Here is a 23,338-nt window from a genome sequence, read left to right as displayed (position 1 = left end):
TTCTTTTATTGGATTCAAACGCGTTGGCTGCAATAGGTTTGTCTATGTCGGTGAAGCAAACCTTTGGGAACATACTGTAACTGAGGTTGTGAGACAGTCTGCAATTGCCGCTCCGTTTGCTGTAGCCACAGACAGGCTAATCAATCTTGTTGGTGCCCTGAATTTCACACGCACACACACACACACCATTACATTTGCCTCGCTGGCTTTAGTTAGTTTCTAATCAGCAATTAAAGACTGCCTCTGTTATTTTGTTTGGCTGTCTGACCTTATGGGGCTGCCGGGTTAAGTTTTATGCATCTCCACATTGGCTGTAAGTACTGTGAGCAGTCTAAATATCGCAACCCACCCCCCTCCCCCCCCCCCCCCCCCACTTCTCACACACGTTACTTGCTTTGATGCTGTAGAGAGGGTTGAGGCCAGAATGCTGGGTGCAACATCATTGCAAAGGCCGGGGGTTTGTTTGGGGAGAGAGGGGGGAGTGAGGGGCACACCAGATTACCCCCCCATCAACACTCCTGCAGAAGTCTTAACCTCTTAACATTGAGCAATTCAATCTGTTCTTCCATTTCTTAGTAATCAGCTGGAGAAAGGGGCAGGCATCGGTTGGACTTAATATATAAATGTTTTGATATATAACATATCAATCAGATTACAAGGTAAATATAACTGATCAGATATATATCAATCATCAGATATATAAATCATCAGATATATAAATCATCAGATATGTATAATATATCAATGATAAGATAAATACAATACATAAATTATCAGATATATCGTATATAAATAAGATTATAAGGTAAATTATCAGAAATATATAAATGATCAGATATATATCAATCATCAGATATATAAATCATCAAATATGTATATCAATGATCAGACAGACGTAATATATAAATTATCTGATATATAATCAGATATATAATATAAATGATCAGAAATATATAAATGATCAGATATAATCAATTATCAGATAAATATAAATATTCAGATAGATATATAATTTATCACTGATGTGTATGTAACAGTGGGCTGGGTTGAGTTGGGGGATGTTCTGTTTCTCTCCTGCATCAATGTATGGCGTGAACACAAGACAGTGAGGATTTGGAGAGGGTGCCAATCAGAGTGGGCAGTGCCTGATGTTTGGGTGGGAAGATTGCTGTTTCTATTGATGTGACAATGCCATGGTTCTGGCGGCAACTTTTTTGATTGTATCTTTTTTGTTTGCAGAGCCTGTGAATGGGGGGTCCTGGAAATTACTGATCGGCTCCCAGAGAGAGAGGACTCAGGGAGTTGACTGGAGCAGAGGAGTGGGAGACACAGAGAGGGGGCTGTTTGGCTGCCCTAGCTGGAGGCTGGCTTCATTGGGAAAGGAAGATGGAGGCGGCGATGGTGAGCGTGGAGGGCGGCGGCTGCAACAGCCACCCGCCTTACGGCTACGCCCAGCGGCGGGAACGGCTGGCCAACTCCCGGGCCGCCGCCGCCGTGGCCGCCGCCGCTGCCGCCGCCGCCGCCGCCAGCAGCATCCAACACGCGGCGGGAGCGGGGGCGGGAGCGGGGGGTCGCGATTCCGCCCACAGCGGCGGGATGAGGAGCGGGCGGCGTCGCCCGGGCAACGGCGGCTCCCGCCTCCCGCCGGACGAGGAAGAGGCGGAGCGGGGGGAGGCGGCTGCGGCGGCGGGGCTGGAGAAGGAGGAGGAAGGGGAGGCGGAGCGGGAGGACGGTCAGGGCCGCCGGCGGTATCCCCGCTCCCACCACCATCAGCAGCAACACCGCGGCGGCGGCATGGACGGAGAGGAGACATCATCGGCGGGAGAGCCGCCGCGGGACGGAGAGAGCGGCGGCGAGTACGGAAGGAGCGGCGGCGGCTGCTGCGAGCGGGTGGTCATCAATGTGTCCGGCCTGCGGTTCGAGACTCAGGCCAGGACCTTGGGTCAGTTCCCGGACACCCTGCTGGGGGACCCGGGCCGGAGGATGTGCTACTTCGACCCGCTCAGGAACGAGTACTTCTTCGACCGCAACCGGCCCAGTTTCGACGCGATCTTGTACTACTACCAGAGCGGCGGGCGCCTCAAGCGGCCCGTCAACGTGCCCTTCGACATCTTCAGCGAGGAGATCAAGTTCTACCAGCTGGGGGACGAGGCCATGCTCAAGTTCCGCGAGGAGGAGGGCTTCGTCAAGGAGGCGGACAAGCCGCTGCCACAGGATGAGTTCAAGCGCCAGGTCTGGCTGCTCTTCGAGTACCCGGAGAGTTCCAGCCCCGCCCGCGGCATCGCCATCGTCTCCGTGCTGGTCATCCTCATCTCCATCGTCATCTTCTGCCTGGAGACCCTGCCCGAGTTCCGCGACGACCGCGACTTCGGCGCGCCCGCCGCCAACGCCAGCCGGCGAGGCGGCAGAGTCGGCGAGTCCGGCGGGCATCTCGCCGCCACCTTCAGCGACCCCTTCTTCATCGTGGAGACGGTGTGCATCGTCTGGTTCTCCTTCGAGCTGCTGGTGCGCTTCTTCGCCTGCCCCGGCAAGGCGGCCTTCTTCAGGGACATCATGAACATGATCGACATCGTCTCCATCCTGCCCTACTTCATCACCCTGGGCACCGAGCTGGCCCACCAGGAGGCCAACGGGCAGCAGGCCATGTCCTTCGCCATCCTCCGCACCATCCGCCTGGTGCGGGTCTTCCGCATCTTCAAGCTGTCCCGCCACTCCAAGGGGCTGCAGATCCTGGGACACACCCTGCGGGCCAGCATGCGGGAGCTGGGACTCCTCATCTTCTTCCTCTTCATCGGGGTCATCCTCTTCTCCAGCGCCGTCTACTTCGCCGAGGCCGACGACCCCAAGTCGCAGTTCACCAGCATCCCGGACGCCTTCTGGTGGGCGGTGGTCACCATGACCACGGTGGGCTACGGCGACATGAAGCCCATCACGGTGGGCGGCAAGATCGTGGGCTCCCTGTGCGCCATCGCCGGCGTGCTGACCATCGCCCTGCCCGTGCCCGTCATCGTCTCCAACTTCAACTACTTCTACCACCGGGAGACCGAGAGCGAGGAGCAGTCCCAGCTCACCCCGGCGGCCAGCTGCCCCTACCTGCCGGCCAACCTGCTCAAGAAGTTCCGAGCCTCCTCCTCCTCCTCCTCCTCCTCCCTGGGCAACAAGTCCGACTACCTGGAGGTGGAGGAAGGCTTGAAGGAATCCCTCTGCCTGAAATCCAGAGGCAACGGCACCGAGACACTCAAACACAACTCCCTGCCCCTCAAAGCAGTGGAGACCGACGTGTGATGGGGGCTGGGGGGGGAGAGAACCGGCTTTCTCGTGCTCCTCATTTTTATTTTTTTAAATAATTCCCTTCCTCCTCTCCCCCATATCCCTCTCCCCCCTTTTCCCCCCCAAGTGTGCTGGGCCAAGCACAGTGCTTTCAGAGACTTAACTATTGCGGTGACATGACAATAAGGGGGGGAGGATAAGTGAGTTTATCCCTTTAAATCAAAAAGGGGGAAAAAAAATGGGGTGGATGGGGGGGTGAATAACCCCATGAAGGATAATCGGGCTGATAGCAGGGGTTCGGAAGACGGTGGCGGTACCCTTGGTCTAGAAAAGTCTTGCACTGTTATCCACTTTCCAGACACAAGGACTGGACTGGACTACTTGTTTCTACACTTAACTGGCCAGCCAAAGGCGAAGCCAGTTCCTATGGACTCAGACGCAGTCCACAGACTTCCCAGTTTTGCACCGGGAACCTTATTCATTTTCTTTTAGTTGCACTGCACTTTCCCGAGTAACTCATCCACACAACAACAACAACAAATACATCGTCGATAATGCCCTTATTTTTAGATGGCCAAGTTGGTTTCGACATTGGGGTGATGTCCGGAATACTGTTCCAACTAATGTTTCTAATTGATTCTAATTTCTCTCTCTCTTTTGGGATATTTAGCCTCCCATGTTTTTTCTTTTCTCCCTGTGAGACTGTTGGCATTTCCTCCCAATTAACTTATCATAATACAGCGTTTATTTAAAGAGCCAAAATTAAAATGTAATTTTTTTTTATATGTGCAGTTCGATTTTAGGTATTTTGCCTTAATCTGGCAATCAGCAGCTATTAAATATTCCAAAATGACACATCTGGGTTTTTTTTTGAAAGAAGAAAGGTGTTTCTGAATTTATATTAAAAAAAACTTCAATCGATCAAGTATCAACCAACCAGGAACTACTGAGAAACAGGTGGAATCCGTTAGAGGTGTTCGTGATGATACCATGAAATTCAGTGGGACGCTTCCACAAAGGATGTGGACAACAAGGAAATATTCATTAATCTGAGGCCGTGCGACTGACTGTCAGGGGGGAGAGGAAGGAGCGAAGTTCAGTTTCTACACAGCACTGTTGACAAGCTAAGTCTGGATTTTGTCTCAAAACTTTCTCAAGAATCATATAGGTCGAACTTTGACACGAGTCACAGAGGCAGAGAGCTTCCGCGTTTGACTGCAGTCGAATTCAACTATTTTAACCTAAGGATAACATTTGCTGATTCCGCCTGCCGTTTAAACAACGCAGCCAGACAACTGAACTCTGTAAAGTGTTGCGACAAACAAACCCACCCCCCGTTACACGAACTTACTTTATTGTTATTTTTATTTTGGACATTTGTTCTGCCTCTTCGTGAAAACTGTGAATTTTTTTGGAAACTTAAATCCTTACCTCCTCCCACCCTCCCCCCACTTCCCCCCGGATTACAGCAGAAGATTGTCTCAGAGACAATAATCGCTCGACAATCATCGTTCGGGGGTTGACTTAATGCCACACTGGCAAAACAAAAGTCAGAAACTGGTCAGCCGGAGAATGGAGCGAACGGAGCAAAACACACAACGAGGTCAAAGCTAAAAACTTCAACTTGCACTTTCTGTTAAACTTCCCCTTTTGTTTTTTGCGGCTTCGAACATCAACCCAAAAATTCTGCCGGAAACACCGACCCCCACCCCCCCGTCCCCCCACCACCTCTTCTGTTAAAGGGAGATAAAAGTTTAGCGGGAGTATCTAGTGAATTATTGTTACGTTTCCGCGTTTAAGCGAACTGAAATTGATCCAGTTGCACTCTGCGAACAAAGATATTGGTCCAGGAAATGGGAATTCGTGTGTGTGTGCCTATAGACTGGAGGATGGCCAGAAGCGTTTTCTTCCTGGAGCCTCAGAATATTTAAAGAAATGTGAGCGCACATTGAGCAACGACCCCACCCCCCCCCCCCTTCCCCCTGAAAGGCATGTGTTGTAGGAAAAATGTATTCCCTCCCAGGGAGTTTGGAGGAAGATGTCCCAGGTGATGGAGCAACGCTCTCGCAGGTGAACCTAGAAGGTATGGAATGGGGTTTCACTGTTCATCTTTCGGGGGTCTTTGGGCTGACGAGTAGCGGGTAATTGTGGTTTCGTTTCACGCCGGTGGGGTGGGGTTGGGGGGTTCGGAACAAAAGGGACAGAGATTTTGTGTTGCCAGTGGAAAATTGACCCAGTCCGTGACACTTCCTGACTTGACGTTCCTTGGTGTACAGTGGGTTCAAGAATCAGCCAAGCCATTAGCTAGGCAGGACTGCATTGTGCTTGCCACATTAACAACTCAATAACTCCAAGGATATCCAACATCCCTCCCAACCAACCAGGTTGCAGCTTCCCACATTTGGCCATAGAATCCCTACAGTACAGAAGGAGGCCGTTTGGTCCATCAACTCCGTACCGACCACAATCCCACCCAGGCCCTATTCCCATAACCCTGCACGTAACCCTGCGAATCCTCCTGACACTTAGGGGCAATTTAGCATGGCTAATCAACCTAACCCACACATCTTTCGGGCTGTGGGAGAAAACCAGAGCATCCAGAGGAAACCCATGCAAACATGGGGAGAAAGTGCAAACGCCATGCAAACTCCATGCAAATAGTGACCCAAGGCTGGGTCCCTGGCGCTGTGAGGCTGCACTGCTAACCACTGTGCCACCGTGGTCAAATGATTTAATCAAATCTATCCACCTGTTTGAACTGAAACATTTTGAGAGACTCGGGGAGTACAGATGAAAATAAGAAATTAGCAAATGATATTTTGTGTATGTTGATTGAGCTACTGGCTAGTGGATTTATCCCACAATAGAATAAATAAGAATAGCAGAATCTATTGTTGCTGATCTAAATTGGACTTGCAGTTAATGTACAACCACAAACTTAACTCATCAAGCCATGAGATGTGAGAGCAAACTCATTTTCCTATTTTCTGTTACACTCCTTTCACATCTGGAACTCTGCTGAAGTGCTTTACTCTTCCATTGGTTGGATATAACATTGCAATTCATTTAGAAACAAATCCTGTTGGTCAGAAAGCTTGTGAAATGCATGACCTGCAAGCTATGGGAAAGCATAAAGCCATTCAATTTAAGATGCTGGTGTTTTTAGATGGTGTTGTTGGAACGCATGATGCTTTAATCTATTCCAGACTTCATGCAAAGTTTTAAACCATGGTAATTTGAAAGATTACGTAGAAAGGCTAGTAATTGCACACATTAGAACAGTGTTTCTGGAAATCTATGCATTGACTAATTTGGTAACTTACTTGCTTTCCATAGGGTATGGCAATTAAAGTTGTAAAAGTTTTTAAAAATTTAAATAAGTTTTTATTTATTAGTGCCACTAGTAGGCTTACATTAACATTGCAATGAAGTTACTGTGGAAATCCCCGAGTCGCCACACTCCAACGCTGGTTCAGATACACTGAGGGGGAGTTTGCACATTCTCCTCATGTCTGCGTGGATTTCCTCCAGGTACTCCAGTTTCCTCCCACAGTCCAAAGATGTGCAGGTTAGGTTGATTGGCCATGGTAACTTGACCCTAGTGGGTGATTAGCAGGTAAGTGTGTGGGGTAACAGGAATAGGGCCTGGGTGGGATTGTGGTCAGTGTGGACTCAATGGGCCAAATGGCCTCCTGCACTGTAGAGATTCTATGAATGCACGACTTTTGGACTATGAGAGGAAACTGGAGTACCCGGAGGAAACCCATGCAGACACGGGGAGAACGTGCAGACTCTGCACAAACAGTGACCTAAGCGGGGTATCTAACCCAGATCCTTGGCACTATGAGGCAGCAGCGCTGACCACTGTGTCACTGTGCTGAAAAAATGGCATGCTCCTAAGGACCTGCATATGGCTATTTCGCTTTCTCTCAAATTGTTGTATGTGTGCTGCTGTTATTGGCACACCTCTAACTTCCGTTCATCTAATGCAGGCAGGATTTCAGGATTTGAACCGGGACTCCAATATCAATGGGATCTCCTATGTGTTTATTTTCTCCCTAAATTGGCCAGTTTAATGATCAGAGGGCACGCTCACCATCTGATTAACAGTGGGTCGGCTGGCAGGCTGGAACAGACTGAATTGTATGTGAGGGAGAAAGAGGGTGCCTCCACTCTTAAAGTGCCCTCCTGACCGTTTAAAAATAAATGAATTAAAAATAGCCACAGCTACCAGGAAACTGTGTTACCACAGAGATGCAACCTGTACCATAGATGCGATCAGGTAGATTGGGAGGGAGTCTCAAAACCTACCAATAATGTTGCCAATCCACGCTGTGGGTTAACCTGCCTCAATTGGCATTTTAGCTTACCGAGTTGTTACTTGTCACTTGCGCGTGGCTAACCCTACCACCCGACCCCCGATCCTGCTTCAGGAAAGTTTGCTCGGAGATGAGATGGTGCTGGGAAATTGGTAGACCAGCTGGTCGTGTGAAGTGACATACCCACCGTCCCCTCCGTTCTCACCCCATATCAGGGTGAAAATTCTGCCCCAGGTTTCATGGGACTGCTATCTTCATGTCAAACGTGACTTTTCCCGACTGCTGTGTTTGTGAATCAGCTGCCCAAGGAGTCGGTGACAAATGCATTGCCGCCAGTACTGGCTGCCCCACAGTCAGTCGGGTAGAAATGGGACTTCCGCCCCACACCCAGGAAGATGTCCCACCAGAGTGCCGGCGACCCTCTGGTCCCACCTGTGTTCGAAGCTGCTGAATTGGAGAAGACTGGGACTGCAAACATTCACCAGTGTCTATAACTCCTTGGGGTCCAGGACCGGATAAGTTTGGGGGCCCCAAGACAAGAAGGGTGGTGAGGACCATGGAAAAGTGTTGGAGAGGTCAACAGGTGTGATGGGAGGGATGGAGGGAGAATCCACAGGGGGGCTGTGGTGAAGGGTGGTGATTGGGTGCCTAAAGTTGAAAGGCTGTTTATCGAGGCATCCCTTCCCCTTTCCATTCAAATCCTTCACAGGGTGACTTTCCAGACCCCCCTCCTGCCCCTGAACTTCTCCTACCAGCCTGAACATTGAGAATGGGGGGGGGTGGGAATGGCCCTCAAATGGTTATTAATTGGCCACTTAAAGGCTTTATTTGAGGAAAGGGAATGTGGGCTGACCTAGACCTGGCAGTAAAATTATCAGGGTAGGGCGGAGGACAGTTGGAAAGCAATGCAAAGAATTTCACAGACAGCCTTGCCTGCAAACCCACCGATGGGAGAGTATAAAATTTTTCCATAGATTCATCATTCAGTCCTGGCAACACAATCACTGATGATTACACTGAACAGTTATGAATTCCCTGAAGATCAAACACTCCTGATTATTAACTCTCGTCCTCTCTCAGAGCAGTGGTTGAATTCCTGCAACATACTTTACCTGTCCTTAATTCAGCAATGACAATATTCGAGCTTCAATCCTGGGGAATCTTTTTTTGAGGAGGTGGGATGGAAACTTTGCCTGCCCATGAATCAAAGACATTTTGCTCGTTGGGGTGTTTGTGACCGTCTTAAGCACAACTGGAATGCCTATGTTTTAGTAAAAGATTGCAATATTATAACTGGCCAACAGGAAGCAGCATTTCCGCAATGTTCCAGATGTGTTTACAGTCGAGTGGGGTAATTGATTTCATTGTTACACTTTCCTGCAGCCTAAAGGTAGGGGAGTCTAAAGGTGGGGGAGTCTAAAACTAGAGGGCATAGGTTTAAGGTGAGAGGGGAGAGATACAAAAGGGTCCAGAGGGGCAATTTTTTCACACAGAGGGTGGTGAGTGTCTGCTACAAGCTGCCAGAGGTAGTAGTAGAGGTGGGTACAATTTTGTCTTTTGAAAAGCATTTAGTTACATGGGTACAATGGGTATAGAGGGATACAGACCAAATGTGGGAAGTGGGGACTAGCTTAGTGGTTACATAAAAAGGCGGCATGGACAAGTTAGGGCAAAGGGACTGTTTCCATGCTGTAAACTTCTATGACTCTATGACCCACACAATTATGGCAGCAGAACTAAAAATAAATGGATTAAATTGAGCACTTACAGTTTTTGCCATTTTTGAAATGCAGTTGTAAGCTTTGTATTGCTGAAAGTGGCTCCCTAAATTTTATACTCCCTCTGGAGAGTGCTGGATGCAAGGAATCCTCCTGAACCCTTTGAACGCAGTGCACAAATGGAGGAAGGCATGTTGTGTGACTTATTTTGCTCACTCGCCCAGATCCTCAGTACTCCCATGAGGAGGTCATGGTCAAACTTTCTGAAAAGAAAGAGAAAGGGACAGCAATTCTATGCAACTTGGTTGACACCAAATCCCACTCAATCTCACCTCTGCTCCATTTATGGTGCGTGCATATAAAGTTTGGGGTCATTGTGCCAAAAAGTTTATTTACATGGACCACAAGTCAAACTAACTTTTGATATGTGTAATCTTGAGCTTCCATTTTTTCTTTGACCGAAAATCAAATAGCTAAATATGTTCCTTTGCTGATACTGCCTCCAATAAGCTTAATTTTAATATCCATAATATTTCCCATCAATAAGATTTAACTTCCAATAAAGACCAGATCTGTCGAAGACTTAGTCACTGCTCTTCTATCAGGGGAAACTACTTTTATTCCCTTTTATTCTCTCATGGGATGTGGGCATCACTGGCAAGGCCAGCATTCATTGCCCATCTTTAATTTCCCTTGAGCTCAATGGCTTGCTAAGCTATTTCAGAGGCCGGGTAAGAGTCACCCACATTTTAGTGGACCTGGAGTCACATATAACCGAGGATGGCAGGGGTTTTTGTGACAATCGATGGTGGTTTCATGGCTAGAGAGCCTAGCTTGAAATTCCAGAATTCATGAATTAAATTTAAACTCCATCAGCTGCTGTGTTGCTCTCTAATTCTTACTTTCTGACTAATGTTAGGGGTTATTTTGTGGGGTACTATCGCCAGCTTAAAGTTGCACTAAGACGTTGGAGGGTGATTTTGTCTGATCTCTGATCCACACCAACTCTTAACTCCACTTTAAGCATTCCTGTATTTACACTGTTCAATCAAATTTGCTCTTTACCATAGTTTCTCAGTTGAAGAATAAAGAAAATTAGAGCACAGGAGCATGCTGTTTGGCCCTCCAAGGCTGTACCGCCCATGGTGCCCAACTCAACTAAAGCCTTTTACTCTTCCGGGGGACCATATCCCTCTATTCCCATCCTATTCATGTATTTGTCAAGACACTCTTTAAAAGTCACTATCGTATCTGCTTCCACTACCTCCCCCGGCAGCAAGTTCCAGGTACCCACCACTGTCTGTGTAAAAAACTTGCCTTGTACATTTCCTTTAACATACATTGCCGCAAAAGTTAGAAATGACCAAGCTTGATAGGTTTTCTATGATGCAAGACACTGTGCACAAGATAAGAATCAAATCTTTTTAGTATTTAGCTCCAATGTCATTATCTTATCAATTTCAATTTTGTTGGCGACCGTGCACTATTACAGTATATTTTATACAGTAAATTATGAAACTGTAGAACTAGCTGTAATTGTTTTGAAGAATATTTATTTCATTGTGGTCTTTCACTTTGTTCACAGTGAACAAGACAGTAGGCATTGTGCGCACATACAATATTCAAACATGCCAATGTGACTCCAGAAGGTTCATAGCCATTCCTTGGACTTCAGATGTCAGACTTAGCTGCATCACTTTGAAAAAACAATTAACATTTAAAAACAAAATATGTGATGGATTCTAATCAATGTCTTAATAAGAAAACTGAAGGGATAGAAGACAAAATTGCAAGAACAAATGTCAACGAGCATCCAACTGGATAGTGCTACAAATGGATTCGATAGGAGCCAAGGTAAGGACTCTTGCTTTACACTTCTTACTGCCTTGTCGTGCTATTTTTATGTTTGAACTTGGAACTGGCAACGCCGTATCTGGCTACAAGCAGAGATTTGTAGATGCATATTTATTTATGCTTTTGTACTAAAACTTTTACTGTACCATTTAGTAAATGAATACATCAGAGAGATGAATTACAACTCAGAGCTACAGAGAGCAAGAGATTTTCATGTTGCGTGCTTTTATGTTACGTCTGTTTCAAACGACAAAAAGATTTTACTGGCAATTCGACTTAACAGATAATCTAGCAAATCAGAAAATTAGCAAAATAGACAGAATAATCTTGATGGACAAATGCGTACCGCAAAATGGGTTGATTTTCTGTAAATCCAGCACTGATATGCTTATATGGAAATTGTACTTGGTTACACGACTGAACAGTTTATGCCTCAGAACTGAATTTCACAAGTATGGAGTGATGAGAAAGAAAGTAATTTTATTGGAAGAACCTCTGCACTGTGATTGAGTTGATTTGTTTCTGTTATATTATGGCATGTTAATTTAGAATCATAGAAAGTTTACGGTACTGTAGGATGCTACTTGGCCGATCGTGTCTGCACCGGCTGATATGAATCGAACTACCCAGCCTAATCCCACTTTCAGGCTTTTGGTCCATGGCCCTGAAGCTAACCGCATTTCAGGTGCCCATCCAGGCACCTTTTCAATGGGATGAGGTTTTCTGTCTCTGCCTTTCTTTCAGGAGTTAGATGCGGAGTCCTATCACCCACCGGTGAAACGTATTTCTTCTTTACCCCCCCTAATCCTTCTACAAATCACTAAATCTAGCTCCCAGGTCACTGACCTCTCTGCTAAGGTAAATAGGCCCCTCCCATCCACTCTGTCCAGACTCCTCTCAATTTCCTACATCACAAAGAGCAAAGATTACAGCACAGGAACAGGCTCTTCAACCCTCCAAGCCTGCACCGACCATGCTCCCCAACTTAACTAAAACCTCCTCCCCTTCCGGGGAAACACCACCAAATGGCCACTGGGCCTCCTGTGTTCCAAGGAGGACAACCCCAGTCTATCCAATCTTTTATCATTGCTGCAATTTTACCGTTCTGGTGAAGGTAAAGTCACCAAAGTCTCAAATGACCATAGGCTGCTCTCCCCTTTTGAGGGGGAGAGATGACTGGTGGTGATTTAACCTGAGGGTCACCACATCTCAATCAGTAAGGGAATTGAACCCACGCAGTTGACCTTGCACTGCGTCATGAACCTGTTGCATTTGGGTTGATAAAAATGACCCCAATATCTTGTATCATCTAGAATCTGAGTTTGAGTCTAACTAGATTCTGAAATTAAAATCTCCATTTGTGGGATGCAAACTCCATTATTACGTTACCCCACAATTTCACAGTCTGACTGATGCTCCACTTAAACTATGAAAGTGCCTCCAATGGCATTCTTGCTGTCAAAGGCGTTTAGGATAAATTAAATGGCTTATTAGTCTCTGAAAACATAAAAACACTTATGAGCTAACTTAACTCATGTCTTCATAGACAAAATTAAACTAATAACAAATACCTGTTGGCTCCCAATGTTGGTACCAGTCTTCACTGCTGCTGTTTGTAATCCCGGAGGCTGATGTTACCACCCAGTTGTAAAGGTCACTGAGCAAGGACCATGGCCAGAGAATTAAACCTGTAAATGCAACTTGTAAAACAGCTGCATATGCACTAATATGTATCCTTAACTGTTTCTTAGTTGTTGCAAGTGTTCTAAACTTGTGTATTTTGTACATAACAAATCCATGGATCAGATTAGGACATTTATACCAGGATTGCATCTGGTGTTGACCTCCAGTCCTGACCCCACTGGAGTTTGAAGAGATTGGGTCTAATTACCATGCTACATTGAGTGCATTCCCTGCACTTTCATAGAATCCCTGCAGTGCAGAAGGAGGCCATTCGGCCCATTGAGTCTGCATCAACCACAATCCCACCCAGGCCCTGCCCTAAAATCCCAACATATTTACCCGCTAATCCCTCTAACCTATGCATCTCAGGACTCTAAGGGGCAACTTTTTTTCGCATGGCTAATCAACTTAACCCGCATATCTTTGGACTGTGGGAGGAAACCGGAGCACTTGGAGGAAACCCACGCAGACACAAGGAGAATGTGCAAACCCCACACACAGTGACCCAAGCCAGGAATCGAACCCAGGTCCCTGGAGCTGTGAAGCAGCAGTGCTATCCACTGTACTACTGTGCCGCCCATAAAAACAAACATGTCTGATTGTCTGCTATAGCTGTGAGTAGTGCTGGTGCATATCTAGGGAAGAAATTCAGCATCGGTAATGCAAAGGGGTGATGGATGAGTGAGACTTGGGTGTAGGAAAGGATGTTGGCAGCACAGGTTTGGATGAGCTGAGGTTCATGGAAAATAGTGGCTAGGGGGCTGACCACTACTGAAATTGTCAAGTCCTTGATTGCAAAGGCGTGGATGAGGATTTCAGCAATCAGTGGACAGGGACAGAGATAAGCAATGTAACAGAGTAGAAAAAGCCTTTGTGATGGCGAGGATATGGAATCAAGCATTCAGATCAGAGTCACATAGGATCACGGGATTGCAAACAGTCTGATTGAACCTGAGACAATGTCTGGCGAGGGGAACAAGAATCAGTGGTCAAGATTCAGGTGTGCTGAGGATCAAAGACATGGCTTCAGACTCCCGACTGCATAACTGGAGAAAACAATGGCTCCTGCAAGAGAAGCAATCTGAAAATGAGGAAACAGTGGATTGTAATTATATAACTGTGCACTGCACTGCAGAGATTCTATGATTCTATGAACAGAAAAGAGTAGTAGCAAAAAGTATTGGGTGGGATTTTCCAGCTCTTCCCACCAGCAGGATTTTCCAGTCCCACCAAAGTTGGCCCCCCCACCACCACTTCGAGTGTTCTCTGGAGGCAGGACAAGCACGCCATGCAAAATGCATTTGACTTTGGTGGGACCAGAAGATCCCGCTGGCAGCCAATGGTGAGCCAACTCTGCCTCCACTGTGGGAAGGCCCGGGGGGGGTCTGGAAAATTCTGGCCATTGTTTCTGCCTGACAGCAGCTGGGGATATTCATGGAATTTTAGAATGCCTATAGTGCGGAGGAGGCCATTCGGCCCAGCGAGTCTGCACCGTCTCTCTGACATCTTTTGAGTTTGGGAGGAAACTGGAGCAGCCGGAGGAAACCCATGCAGACATGGGAGAAAAGTCGGATAGACACTCAAGGCTGGAATTGAACCTGGGTCCTTAGAGCTATGAGGCAGCAGGGTTAACACTGTGCCACTGTGCTACCCGTATTAGTGGTATATCTCGCTGTGTATAGCCCATCATTGCACCAAGAAAGTGTTGGATGCCTTGTTTTTAAGAGCAGGGGAATATATAAAGTTGTGGACAGATTATGCTTATCAAAAATAAGAAAGTTACCTTTGCCACCATGGCAAGATTCTGTTGGGTCAATAATGAGATATACCGTACACGTGTAGCCATATTTTCTCAGTTCTTTTATACTTCTGATTTTTAAGAGCTGGTCTATTTGCACATATGTGCATCTGAAAACCATTTAAGGTAACTTGAGTTCATTAATTCTTGTAAAAAAAAATCTTTTGAAAATGATGTACTTTATCTTGCTAAAATTGAAAAATTCAAATCTACGTTTCCCTTTCCTTAGAAGACCGGCAGAAAAAGCTTGCAGTTATGTTGCACTTTAGATGGTTCCAGCAAATATTCCAAAGCCTCACAGTGGCTCAGCAGTTAGCACTACTGCCAGTGACCCAGGTTACGTTCCGGTGTTGGCTGACTGTCTGTGTGGAGTTTGCACGTTCTCCCCATGTCTGGATTTCCTTTGGGTGCTCTGATTTCCTCCCACAGTCCAAAAGATGTGTAGGTTTGGTAAATTAACCATGCGAAATGCATGGGGGCAGCGATGGAGAGGTGGAGGGGGGGGGAGGGTCGCGGTGTGGGAGGGTTTGGGGGTTGCAGGAGATTGGGCCTGGGTAAGATACTCTTTCGGAGAGTCAGTGCGGACGTGAAGGGCCAAATGACCTCCCTCTGCATTGTAGGGATTCTGTGAATTCTTTTTATCTCGCGCTGCAATATAAATTTTTCCACAAATGACGTTACGTTCTGGTTTCAAAAACAGTGAACCAAATTCTCAGTGCAATGCTACGTTTAAAAAAAAAATCCCTAGATAGACTCATAATTTGCATAATCATTCTTTGTTTATACACTTGGATCGACATATAATGTAAAAGAAATACGGGTGAAGAGCAAACTACTTTTCAGATATAAATGGCCCTGGGCATAATTTATCATTTTCAGTTCACATAAGCATTTTTCAAAGCTCTGATGTGTTTAAGATTTTGCCAAATGTTTTTCTTTTGGAAGAAGATGCTCTTGAACTTTGGTTAAACTTTAAATAGTTAAGATGACTGTAATCAGCCATTAGCTGGTGCTTTATATAAGCACAGGGAAGAAATCAGATCTTCTAGTAAACTTTTTAACATCCAGCTGCTGCCTTTTTATTTTGCATATTGCAGACTGATTATGGGTAAAACAAAGACAGATGTTAGTGACAAAATTAAATTCTTCCATCTGGGGCTAGATCATGTGGTGGGGTGTTTCCTGCTGCCGAGGGCAGTGGGAAACAAAGCCATACCTTCCATCCAACTCCCCTCCCCCCTCAGGTCCAGGGTCACTGGCGGTCTCCACCCTGAACTCTGGAGGCAGCCTCAGGCCTCCTTCAAGTAGATCCCGACTTCTGCACGCCATGTTGGCCCATACATGTTCTGGACCGATGTGTTTTCCTGTTGACGCAGTGGAGAATTGGGGGTGGATGAAGGTTCTGGTCGAACCTTCGTCTGCGTCCCATCAGTGGGCCTCCAACAGGATTGCTGATCTGCCATCACGTGCAGCTTCGGAAATTCCAGAGTGGAAACTGACCTTTGGGCCTCCCACCTTTTCCTTTCTACTCCCTGTCCCACCCACCCAGCACTGATCTGAGAGGAGGAGGCATGGGAGAATTCCACCCCAGTTACTTCACATTTGATTCACAGAAACTCGAAGCAGGAGTAGGTCACTCAGCCCTTCAAACCTACTCCACCATTCATTTTGATCATGGCTGATCATCGAATTCGATATTCTGATTCCACCCTCCCCCATATCCCTTGGTCCTTTAGCTACATCTAATTTCTTCTTGAAATTGGACGACATTTTGGCCTCAACTACTTTCTGCGGGATTCTATGCATTCACCACCCTCTGGGTGAAGAAATTTCTCCTCACCTCAGTTCTAAAAAGCTTACCCCTTATCCTCGAACTGTGGCCCACAGTTCTGGACTCCTCCACCATTGACAGCACTTTTTCCAATCTACCCCGTCTAACCCTGTTAGAATTTTATGTTACTATGAAATCCCCTCTCACTCTTTGAAACGCTTCATAGTAACTTCATTGGAGTATTAATGTAAGCCTTACTTGCAACGAATAAATTAACCTTAAAAATCTTTATTTTAAATTCCAGTAAATATAATCCTAACAGACTTAGTCTCTCCTCATATGACAGACCTGACATCCCAATAATCAGCCTGGTAAACCTTTGCTGTACTCCCTCAATAGCAAGGACATCCTTCCTCAGATAAGGACACCAAAACTGCACACAATATTCCATGTATGGTCTCACCAGTGCCTTATAAACCACAATAAAACATCCATATTTCTATTCTCAAATCCTCTTGTTACAAAGGCCAATGTACCATTTGCCTTCTTTACTGCCTACTGTGCTTGCGTGCTTACTATCTGTGATTGATGCACGAGGATACCAAGGTCTCACTGATATCCGCCTCTCTCAACTTACACCGATTCAAGTAATAATCTGTCTTCCTATTATTGCTACCAAAGTGGATAACCTCATATTTATCCACATTATACTGCATCTGCCATGCTTATATCCACACACTCAGCCTTTTCAAATCACATTGAAACATCTCTGCATCCTCCTCGCAGCTCACCCTCCCACCCAACTTTTATATAATCTGCAAATTTGGAAGTAATACATTCCTGCTTCCAAATCATTAATATATAATATGAACTGTTCTAGCATAGATCCCTGCTGTACCCGATTAGTCACTGCCTCCAATCAGAAAAAGACCCATTTACGCCAACTCATTGCTCCCTATCTGCTAACCAGCTTTTTGTCCATCTCAAGGCATTACCTGCAATCCCATGTGCTTTAAATTTACATAGTAGTTTCAGTAGTTGAAGAGATGTAACAAGAATGGAGAAGGTTCTACGTAGCAAGAAATATGGATAGAGTGTTGTTTTTTATGCTTGGGGTTGGCAGAAATAACAAGAATGTTGGGTCCAATTCTTTGACCTCCTCAGGTGGCTTGTGGAAATCCTGATACCCCAGTGAATGGGATGTCGGCCAAAAATCGGAATTCCCGATGGCCGCGAGGGTTCTTGGGACTCACCAGCCCTGCCGTCCCTGCCCAGAGTGGGTGTGACCCTATAACTATGCAAATATCTTCATTTGAATGTCACCAGCATAACTCATCCCAGATGCAGCATCTATATGATATTCACCCATACTCGTTACCGGAAGGTGCACAGTTTGGTGCTAATCTTGAAAAGTGGGGAGCTGGTGGCAAGGCATCCAAGTGGGAGCCAGGAGATAAGTGTTCATTTTTAAACATTTTTTGTCTTGTCTGGGGCAGGCATGTCCCACTGAACGGACTCAACAGGACAACTGGGGTTCGACTTGGAGGGAAGGGAGTGACTTCAGTAAGGGGGCTCCCCTGGGTCCGGGAGGTCTTGACAGACTGCTTCCGTTGACACTTTGAGGTGTTGCAGGTAACCCAATTCATATCAGTTTCAGGCACCTGTTTCTCAACAGAGTTGGTTCCCCTCCATGTCCGATCTCATCTCTAACCTTTTGGTTCCATGGGAACCACACGTTGAGGACATCTGAACCCCTGCATACCCGCTAAGCTCTCACAATCTGGCACATCCTGCCCTCATGTAGAAACGAGGGGTTCCCAATTGAGGGACAAGGGTTACCCATTGAGATTATGGCTAATGACGCTTGTGTGGAGACCACAGACTGAGGTGAAGGACTATTCCAATGATGCGACTCTGTCACTAGCAGTGTCATCAAGCGATGCATAGATCTTCTAAAGATGCAGTTTAAATATCTGGACTGGCCTGGCGGGGCTCTGCAATACAGCTTAGAGATGGTCACAGAGATTGTGGTTGAGGGTGAGGGATTCCTGCAGAGAGAGTGGTACAGCTGTGAACTGACATGCCTCACTCTGGCTCACACGACCTTCTAATGGAGCCTGTAGGATCTGTGAGTTGAGTGCTGTGCTGGGAACAGGAAAGTTGTTCAGCTCCATCTCACCATCCCCCACTGATAAGGCTGAAGCGCAAAGTGGAAGATACTCAGGCTTAAGATGAAGAATGTTTTAATAGTGAAAGTGTACATTCGGTGCCCTGTCTCTATAACTAACCCTTCTATATCTCACCTGTGTTAACTCAGTAAGCAACATCTTAACTTTTTGAAGTTTCCAGCTTCTAGGTGCTCTCCAGACTGCACATCAGAAGTGGAGGCAGCTTGCTGCCTTTCACACCCTGCAGCCTGTGGATGCACTTGGGGGGTGGCCTTTGATGGGCCTCAACTGGGAGGGGCCTGGCCCAACTTCGGGTGTCACAGGTGATGCCGTGTCACCATGTTCCTTCTGAATCCCACGCTCGGGTGTCAGGATGGGAGGACTCAGAAGGGCCAGAGATTGCCAAGAGCTCCCTAGTGGAAAGCCTCAGGATGTTCTCCAGTTCTTCCTCCTTCCTCAAGGTGCCCGGTGGCCAGCTGGGGTGGAGGGGCAGCTGGAGTGAAAACCACTTGCCTGACTGTCATCTGGTGATGCCAGTCCTGAAGGCCCTCTATGGTCTGGTGTGGCCTTTGCCCTCAGCAGTTGTCCAGTGCGACTGGGCGAAGCTTTGGAGTGCTGCTGCAATGTCCCCCTGGACCTTTGCCAGTAAGAATACTGGACATGCTGTTTTGGCCCTCAGCAGTGGACAGCACAGAGTTGAGCCAGCCTTGGACATTGTTGGACATTGCTCAGATATATTTGCCCCAGGCTCTCCACTGAGGTCACCACCCTTGCAGTGATGGCCTTGGTTACATGCATTGTTGGCACCATCTCCTGTGACAGAAGCCTGGTGGACTCCTCCGGATGGCCTTCCAGTCACAGGAAGATTCCGGACACCCCCTCCTGATAAGCAAAGCCTTCTTCTGCATCTTGTAGCGGTGTTGGGATGAATGTTCCCAGAGAATCAACATCTGCCTTCAGGGCAGCTGGTCCCTGGGATCTGGCAGTGCTCCAGGTATCACAGTGGTGTAACCAGTTTAAGCTAAAAAGCACAAAGCCGTAGGGACAATTCCAACATGGCCGAGATATTGGCTGGAATTCTCCGATGTTGTCCACCCCACCACCGCTGCTACCAGCGAGAACAGAGAATTTGGCGCTGCCAGAACTCCATTCACAGTAGCGGGATTGGGGAATTCCAGCTGCGGGCAAGGTCAGTGAATTTTGGCCATTATGTATTAACTTAAATGTACATCGTTGGTGGAATTTTTCGGCCACGTGCCCCAAGACTGGAAACTCCTTCCCAAGGTTAGTCCACCAAATTGTCTGTCCTTCCTGCTACCATTCCCGTGGCGGGCGGGACGGGAGAAAATCCCACCCAATATAAATGTACAAGATTACAAGATAATGTCAGTTTTGCATCGAATTCCATTTTTACATTAAATTATCTTGTACTGCCATATTTATTTGGCTATTTAGGGAAAAAGGTGTAGTTTTTTTTCACGAATGAGCAGTGTTTTTAAGTTGTTGCTGAGTAACATTTGAACACTGATACTAATGTATTTGAATACAGCCGATGTCATGGAGATTTTTATAGGCCATTTTCTGCGCATGCTTTTGAAGCCAAAGGGACCTGTTCCTCCATCAAAATATATCAGGAATAACGTGTATCAAAGTGATTCTGCTTTTTCTGGCCATTCATGTTGGTCCCACTGGCAGCGCGTCCCCTGCCCCTGGTTTCTCATGGTGCGGAGGGCCTTCAATGGGAATTTCCATCAATGGCAGTGGGACCAGAGGATCCCGCCACCAGAGAATGGCAAGCCACTTCCAATTCCACGGAAATTGCTGAGGGGAGACCGGAGGACATGTCAGTGATCAAAAGTCCTCGTCCAAAACTTCTTCCTTCAAAGAAAATGTACAACAAAGGTCGGAGCAGGTTTGAGTTTCCGTGAAAATGTTGTGCTACGTAGAAATGTTTTCAAACCATTAGAACCTAATATTTTCTCCAGTTTTTTTGCCAACTAAGGCAGGAAAAGGAAAGTACTTGGCAACAAAGCTTCTCAAATATTTGTCAGAGTGTAAAAATAGAACCCTTTTTGTGGATGTTTTTGCTGTTGGTAACAGCAAGACAAGTTCATGCAGAAGTCACACAAGGTCAATATACACCTCTCGTTGGCAAAGAGGAACAAATAACTGCAAAACAAGCTTGCAAAATTGGTGTCAGAAACACAATGCATGTATATCAAATGCATTGGGTAATTTTGGAAAGAACAGGTGATTGAAGAATGTATATTATGCATTGTATGATGCACTTTATTTGTAGTGCCTTATGTCTTAAGGCAATCTCATGTTGTCAGGAATGGCGTGTTTTCATAGAATCATAGAATCCATACAGTGCAGAAGGAGGCCATTCAGCCCAGTGAGACTGCACCGACCACAATCCTACCCAGGGCCTATTCCTGTAATTCACCCTGCTAACCCCCCTGACACTAGGGTCAATTTAGCACGGCCAGTCAACCTAACTCGCACATCTTTGTACTGTGGGAGGAAATCAGAGCACCCAGAGGAAATCTACGTGGACACGGGCGAATGTGCAAACTCCACTCAGACAGTGACCTGAGACCGGAATTTAAACTGGGTCCCTAGTGCTGCGAGGCAGCGGTGCTAACCACTGCGCCACTATGCTGCCATTATGTTAGCCATAATCAATGTCAAAAAGATTGCTGATGCCACAATCGTTGTTAAGACCCATGAAGACACTTGTTTGGGTCATGTGGGTGGAAATTTTTGATTATTGCCTTATGAAGGGATTCTGTATTGTCGAAAGATACTGCGTAGATCTGACTCCTCCCCAGTGATCCTATTTGAGTAATAGTAATTACTTGAGAAATCAGTATTATTAAGTCATTGACACCTTTAATTAGGAAGAGGAATTATGTATGTGCATTTTAAAAAATGGTTTTATAGTTAAGAAACTACTGATGGAATCTAATCATGATTATGGTTCCACACAGGGCTACGTAGAGTGGGCTCAATGGTGCAATTAATTTTGGATTGCTCTAGCAAAAAGCTGGCAGAATCACAATGGTCTCCTTCTGTGCTGTAATCTTGGGATTTGTCCTGTATTGTTTTGATTTGTTTCTGCAATTTTATTGGAAGCTACTTCAGTATACTGTTAAATTCTTTTTGGAAATTGTCCAATCACTCCTTTCAAAATGCTATCCCGTTTTATGTCGTGTGTTCTGTATGCCCAACTGTGCAGTTGGACGTTTGGCCATTTCCCTATACAAAGAACAAAGAACAGCACAGGAGCAGGCCATTCGGCCCTCCAAGCCTGTGCCGATCACATTGTCCTATCTAGACCAACCGCCTGTATTCCTCTATCCCTCGTCTGTTCATGTGTCCATCTAGATAAATCTTAAATGTCGCTAATGTATCTGCCTCAACCACCTTACCTGACAATGTATTCCAGGCCGCCCCACCCTCTGTAAAAAAAACTTCCCCTGCACAACTCCACTGAATGTTCCCCCCTTAGCTTGAACTTGTGCCCCCTTGTAATTGTCACTTCTGCCCTGGGAAAAAGCTTCCAACTATCTCTGCCCCTTATAATTTTATAATTATAGTAATGCAGTGAGGTTGCTGGATCTCCAATGTCCTGCCTTCTCGCCTCTGCAAGGTGGCAGCAGGCCCTATCTTGGCTTTGACCAACCTTTGATGATTGCGATCTGCAGGCAGCTCCCACCTCCAGGCGGAGATTGGCATCACTAATTGGGTGCCACTGATTGGGCAGAAAGCCTGCTGCTGATCCAATTTAAACATCTACATTTGAAGATGACATCAGATGAGCGACACAACTGAGACATGGGGCGGGACTTCCAGGCTGCGCTCGCCCCAAGGCCAGAAATTCCCACCCGAGGCCAACAGCCCTTCGCAAGGTCCAAGCCCGCTTGTTACAGTTCCCGTGGTGAGTGGGACAGGTAAATTCTGCCCAGGACATCAGCATTCGGAAATTACTGGGAGTTGGATTCAGGGCTTGGGATTGAAAATCAAACCCTTTGATGATTATATCATTTTTACTTTTTTTTAAATGTTTTCCCTTGTTTATTTACCATCCCTTTTAGTCAACCAAATTAACTTGCTTTTCCCTTAATCTGTGCCATTGACTTTTTGTTTAAAATTCTCGTTTTGGACTCAAAAGTGTTTCCTTCAAACTTAATGTGGTATTCAATTGTATTATGATCACATATTCCCCAGAGGATATTTTGCAATGAGACGCTAATTAACCTTGCTTTATTACAAAAATAGCTTTGTACCCCTGGTTGGATCTGTAATGATTGTCCTAGCAAGCTATCGCGAAAGCAATCCAACAAAATTTATTTTTCACATCACTTGTGTTCATTTGGGGGCGATTTTTTTTCGATTTTGCCGGGCTTGGCGCAGATCACCCTGATCCTGGAAAATACCACGCAAGCCTTAAACCAGCCCCCTGCTTGGTGCCAAATGGTTTGCAGATGTAGCCGTCCCTTGCTACTGGTGTAAACTGGATCACCCCCAGAAAGGGCACGAGGTGGATTAGCATGAGGTAGACTGGATTTCAATCTCATTGCCAAGTTTGGCATGCAAATGTTGCCCCCTTTCGCCCCCCTCCCCCACCATCCTGCCAGTCCCCATCTCCAATCCTTGCTTGCGGGTCACCAGCACGAATCAGTACTGGTCTTCACTCGTGGAGAGCAGGCACGATGGTCATACCAAGGGGATTTGAGGCTATTGAAGCCCTCGAG

At 46.4% G+C, this 23,338-nt stretch overlaps 1 protein-coding gene and 1 long non-coding RNA gene across 3 annotated transcripts in view; both read left to right on the top strand.

Annotated features, from left to right (window-relative positions):
• Positions 1–1,782: 1,782 nt before the first annotated feature.
• Positions 1,783–3,285, top strand: LOC145344403 (potassium voltage-gated channel subfamily A member 4-like). The gene has a single exon (XM_080191533.1). It carries the CDS (start codon positions 1,795–1,797, stop codon positions 3,283–3,285), a length of 1,491 nt encoding a protein of 496 aa, XP_080047659.1. The 5' UTR covers positions 1,783–1,794.
• Positions 3,286–3,443: 158 nt separating this feature from the next.
• The window catches only part of LOC145343694 (uncharacterized), an 89,733-nt gene continuing 69,838 nt past the window's right edge, over positions 3,444–23,338 (top strand). For both annotated transcript variants that reach the window (XR_013886773.1, XR_013886772.1), the window contains exons 1-2: positions 3,444–5,353; positions 10,893–11,161. This is a non-coding gene — a long non-coding RNA (uncharacterized LOC145343694). The remainder of the gene's footprint in view (positions 5,354–10,892; positions 11,162–23,338) is intronic.

Source organism: Carcharhinus amblyrhynchos, chromosome 6 (genome assembly GCF_965287045.1).
Source record: "Carcharhinus amblyrhynchos chromosome 6, sCarAmb.v2.hapA, whole genome shotgun sequence".
Classification (NCBI taxonomy): Eukaryota; Metazoa; Chordata; class Chondrichthyes; order Carcharhiniformes; family Carcharhinidae; genus Carcharhinus; species Carcharhinus amblyrhynchos.
Note: the sequence above shows the minus strand (reverse complement) of the source record. Positions and strands in the feature narration are given on the sequence as shown.

What these genes read in the sequence shown, in the direction of transcription:
- LOC145344403 (XM_080191533.1), top strand. Translation starts at nt 1,795, where the DNA reads ATGGACGGAGAGGAGACATCATCGGCGGGAGAGCCGCCGCGGGACGGA.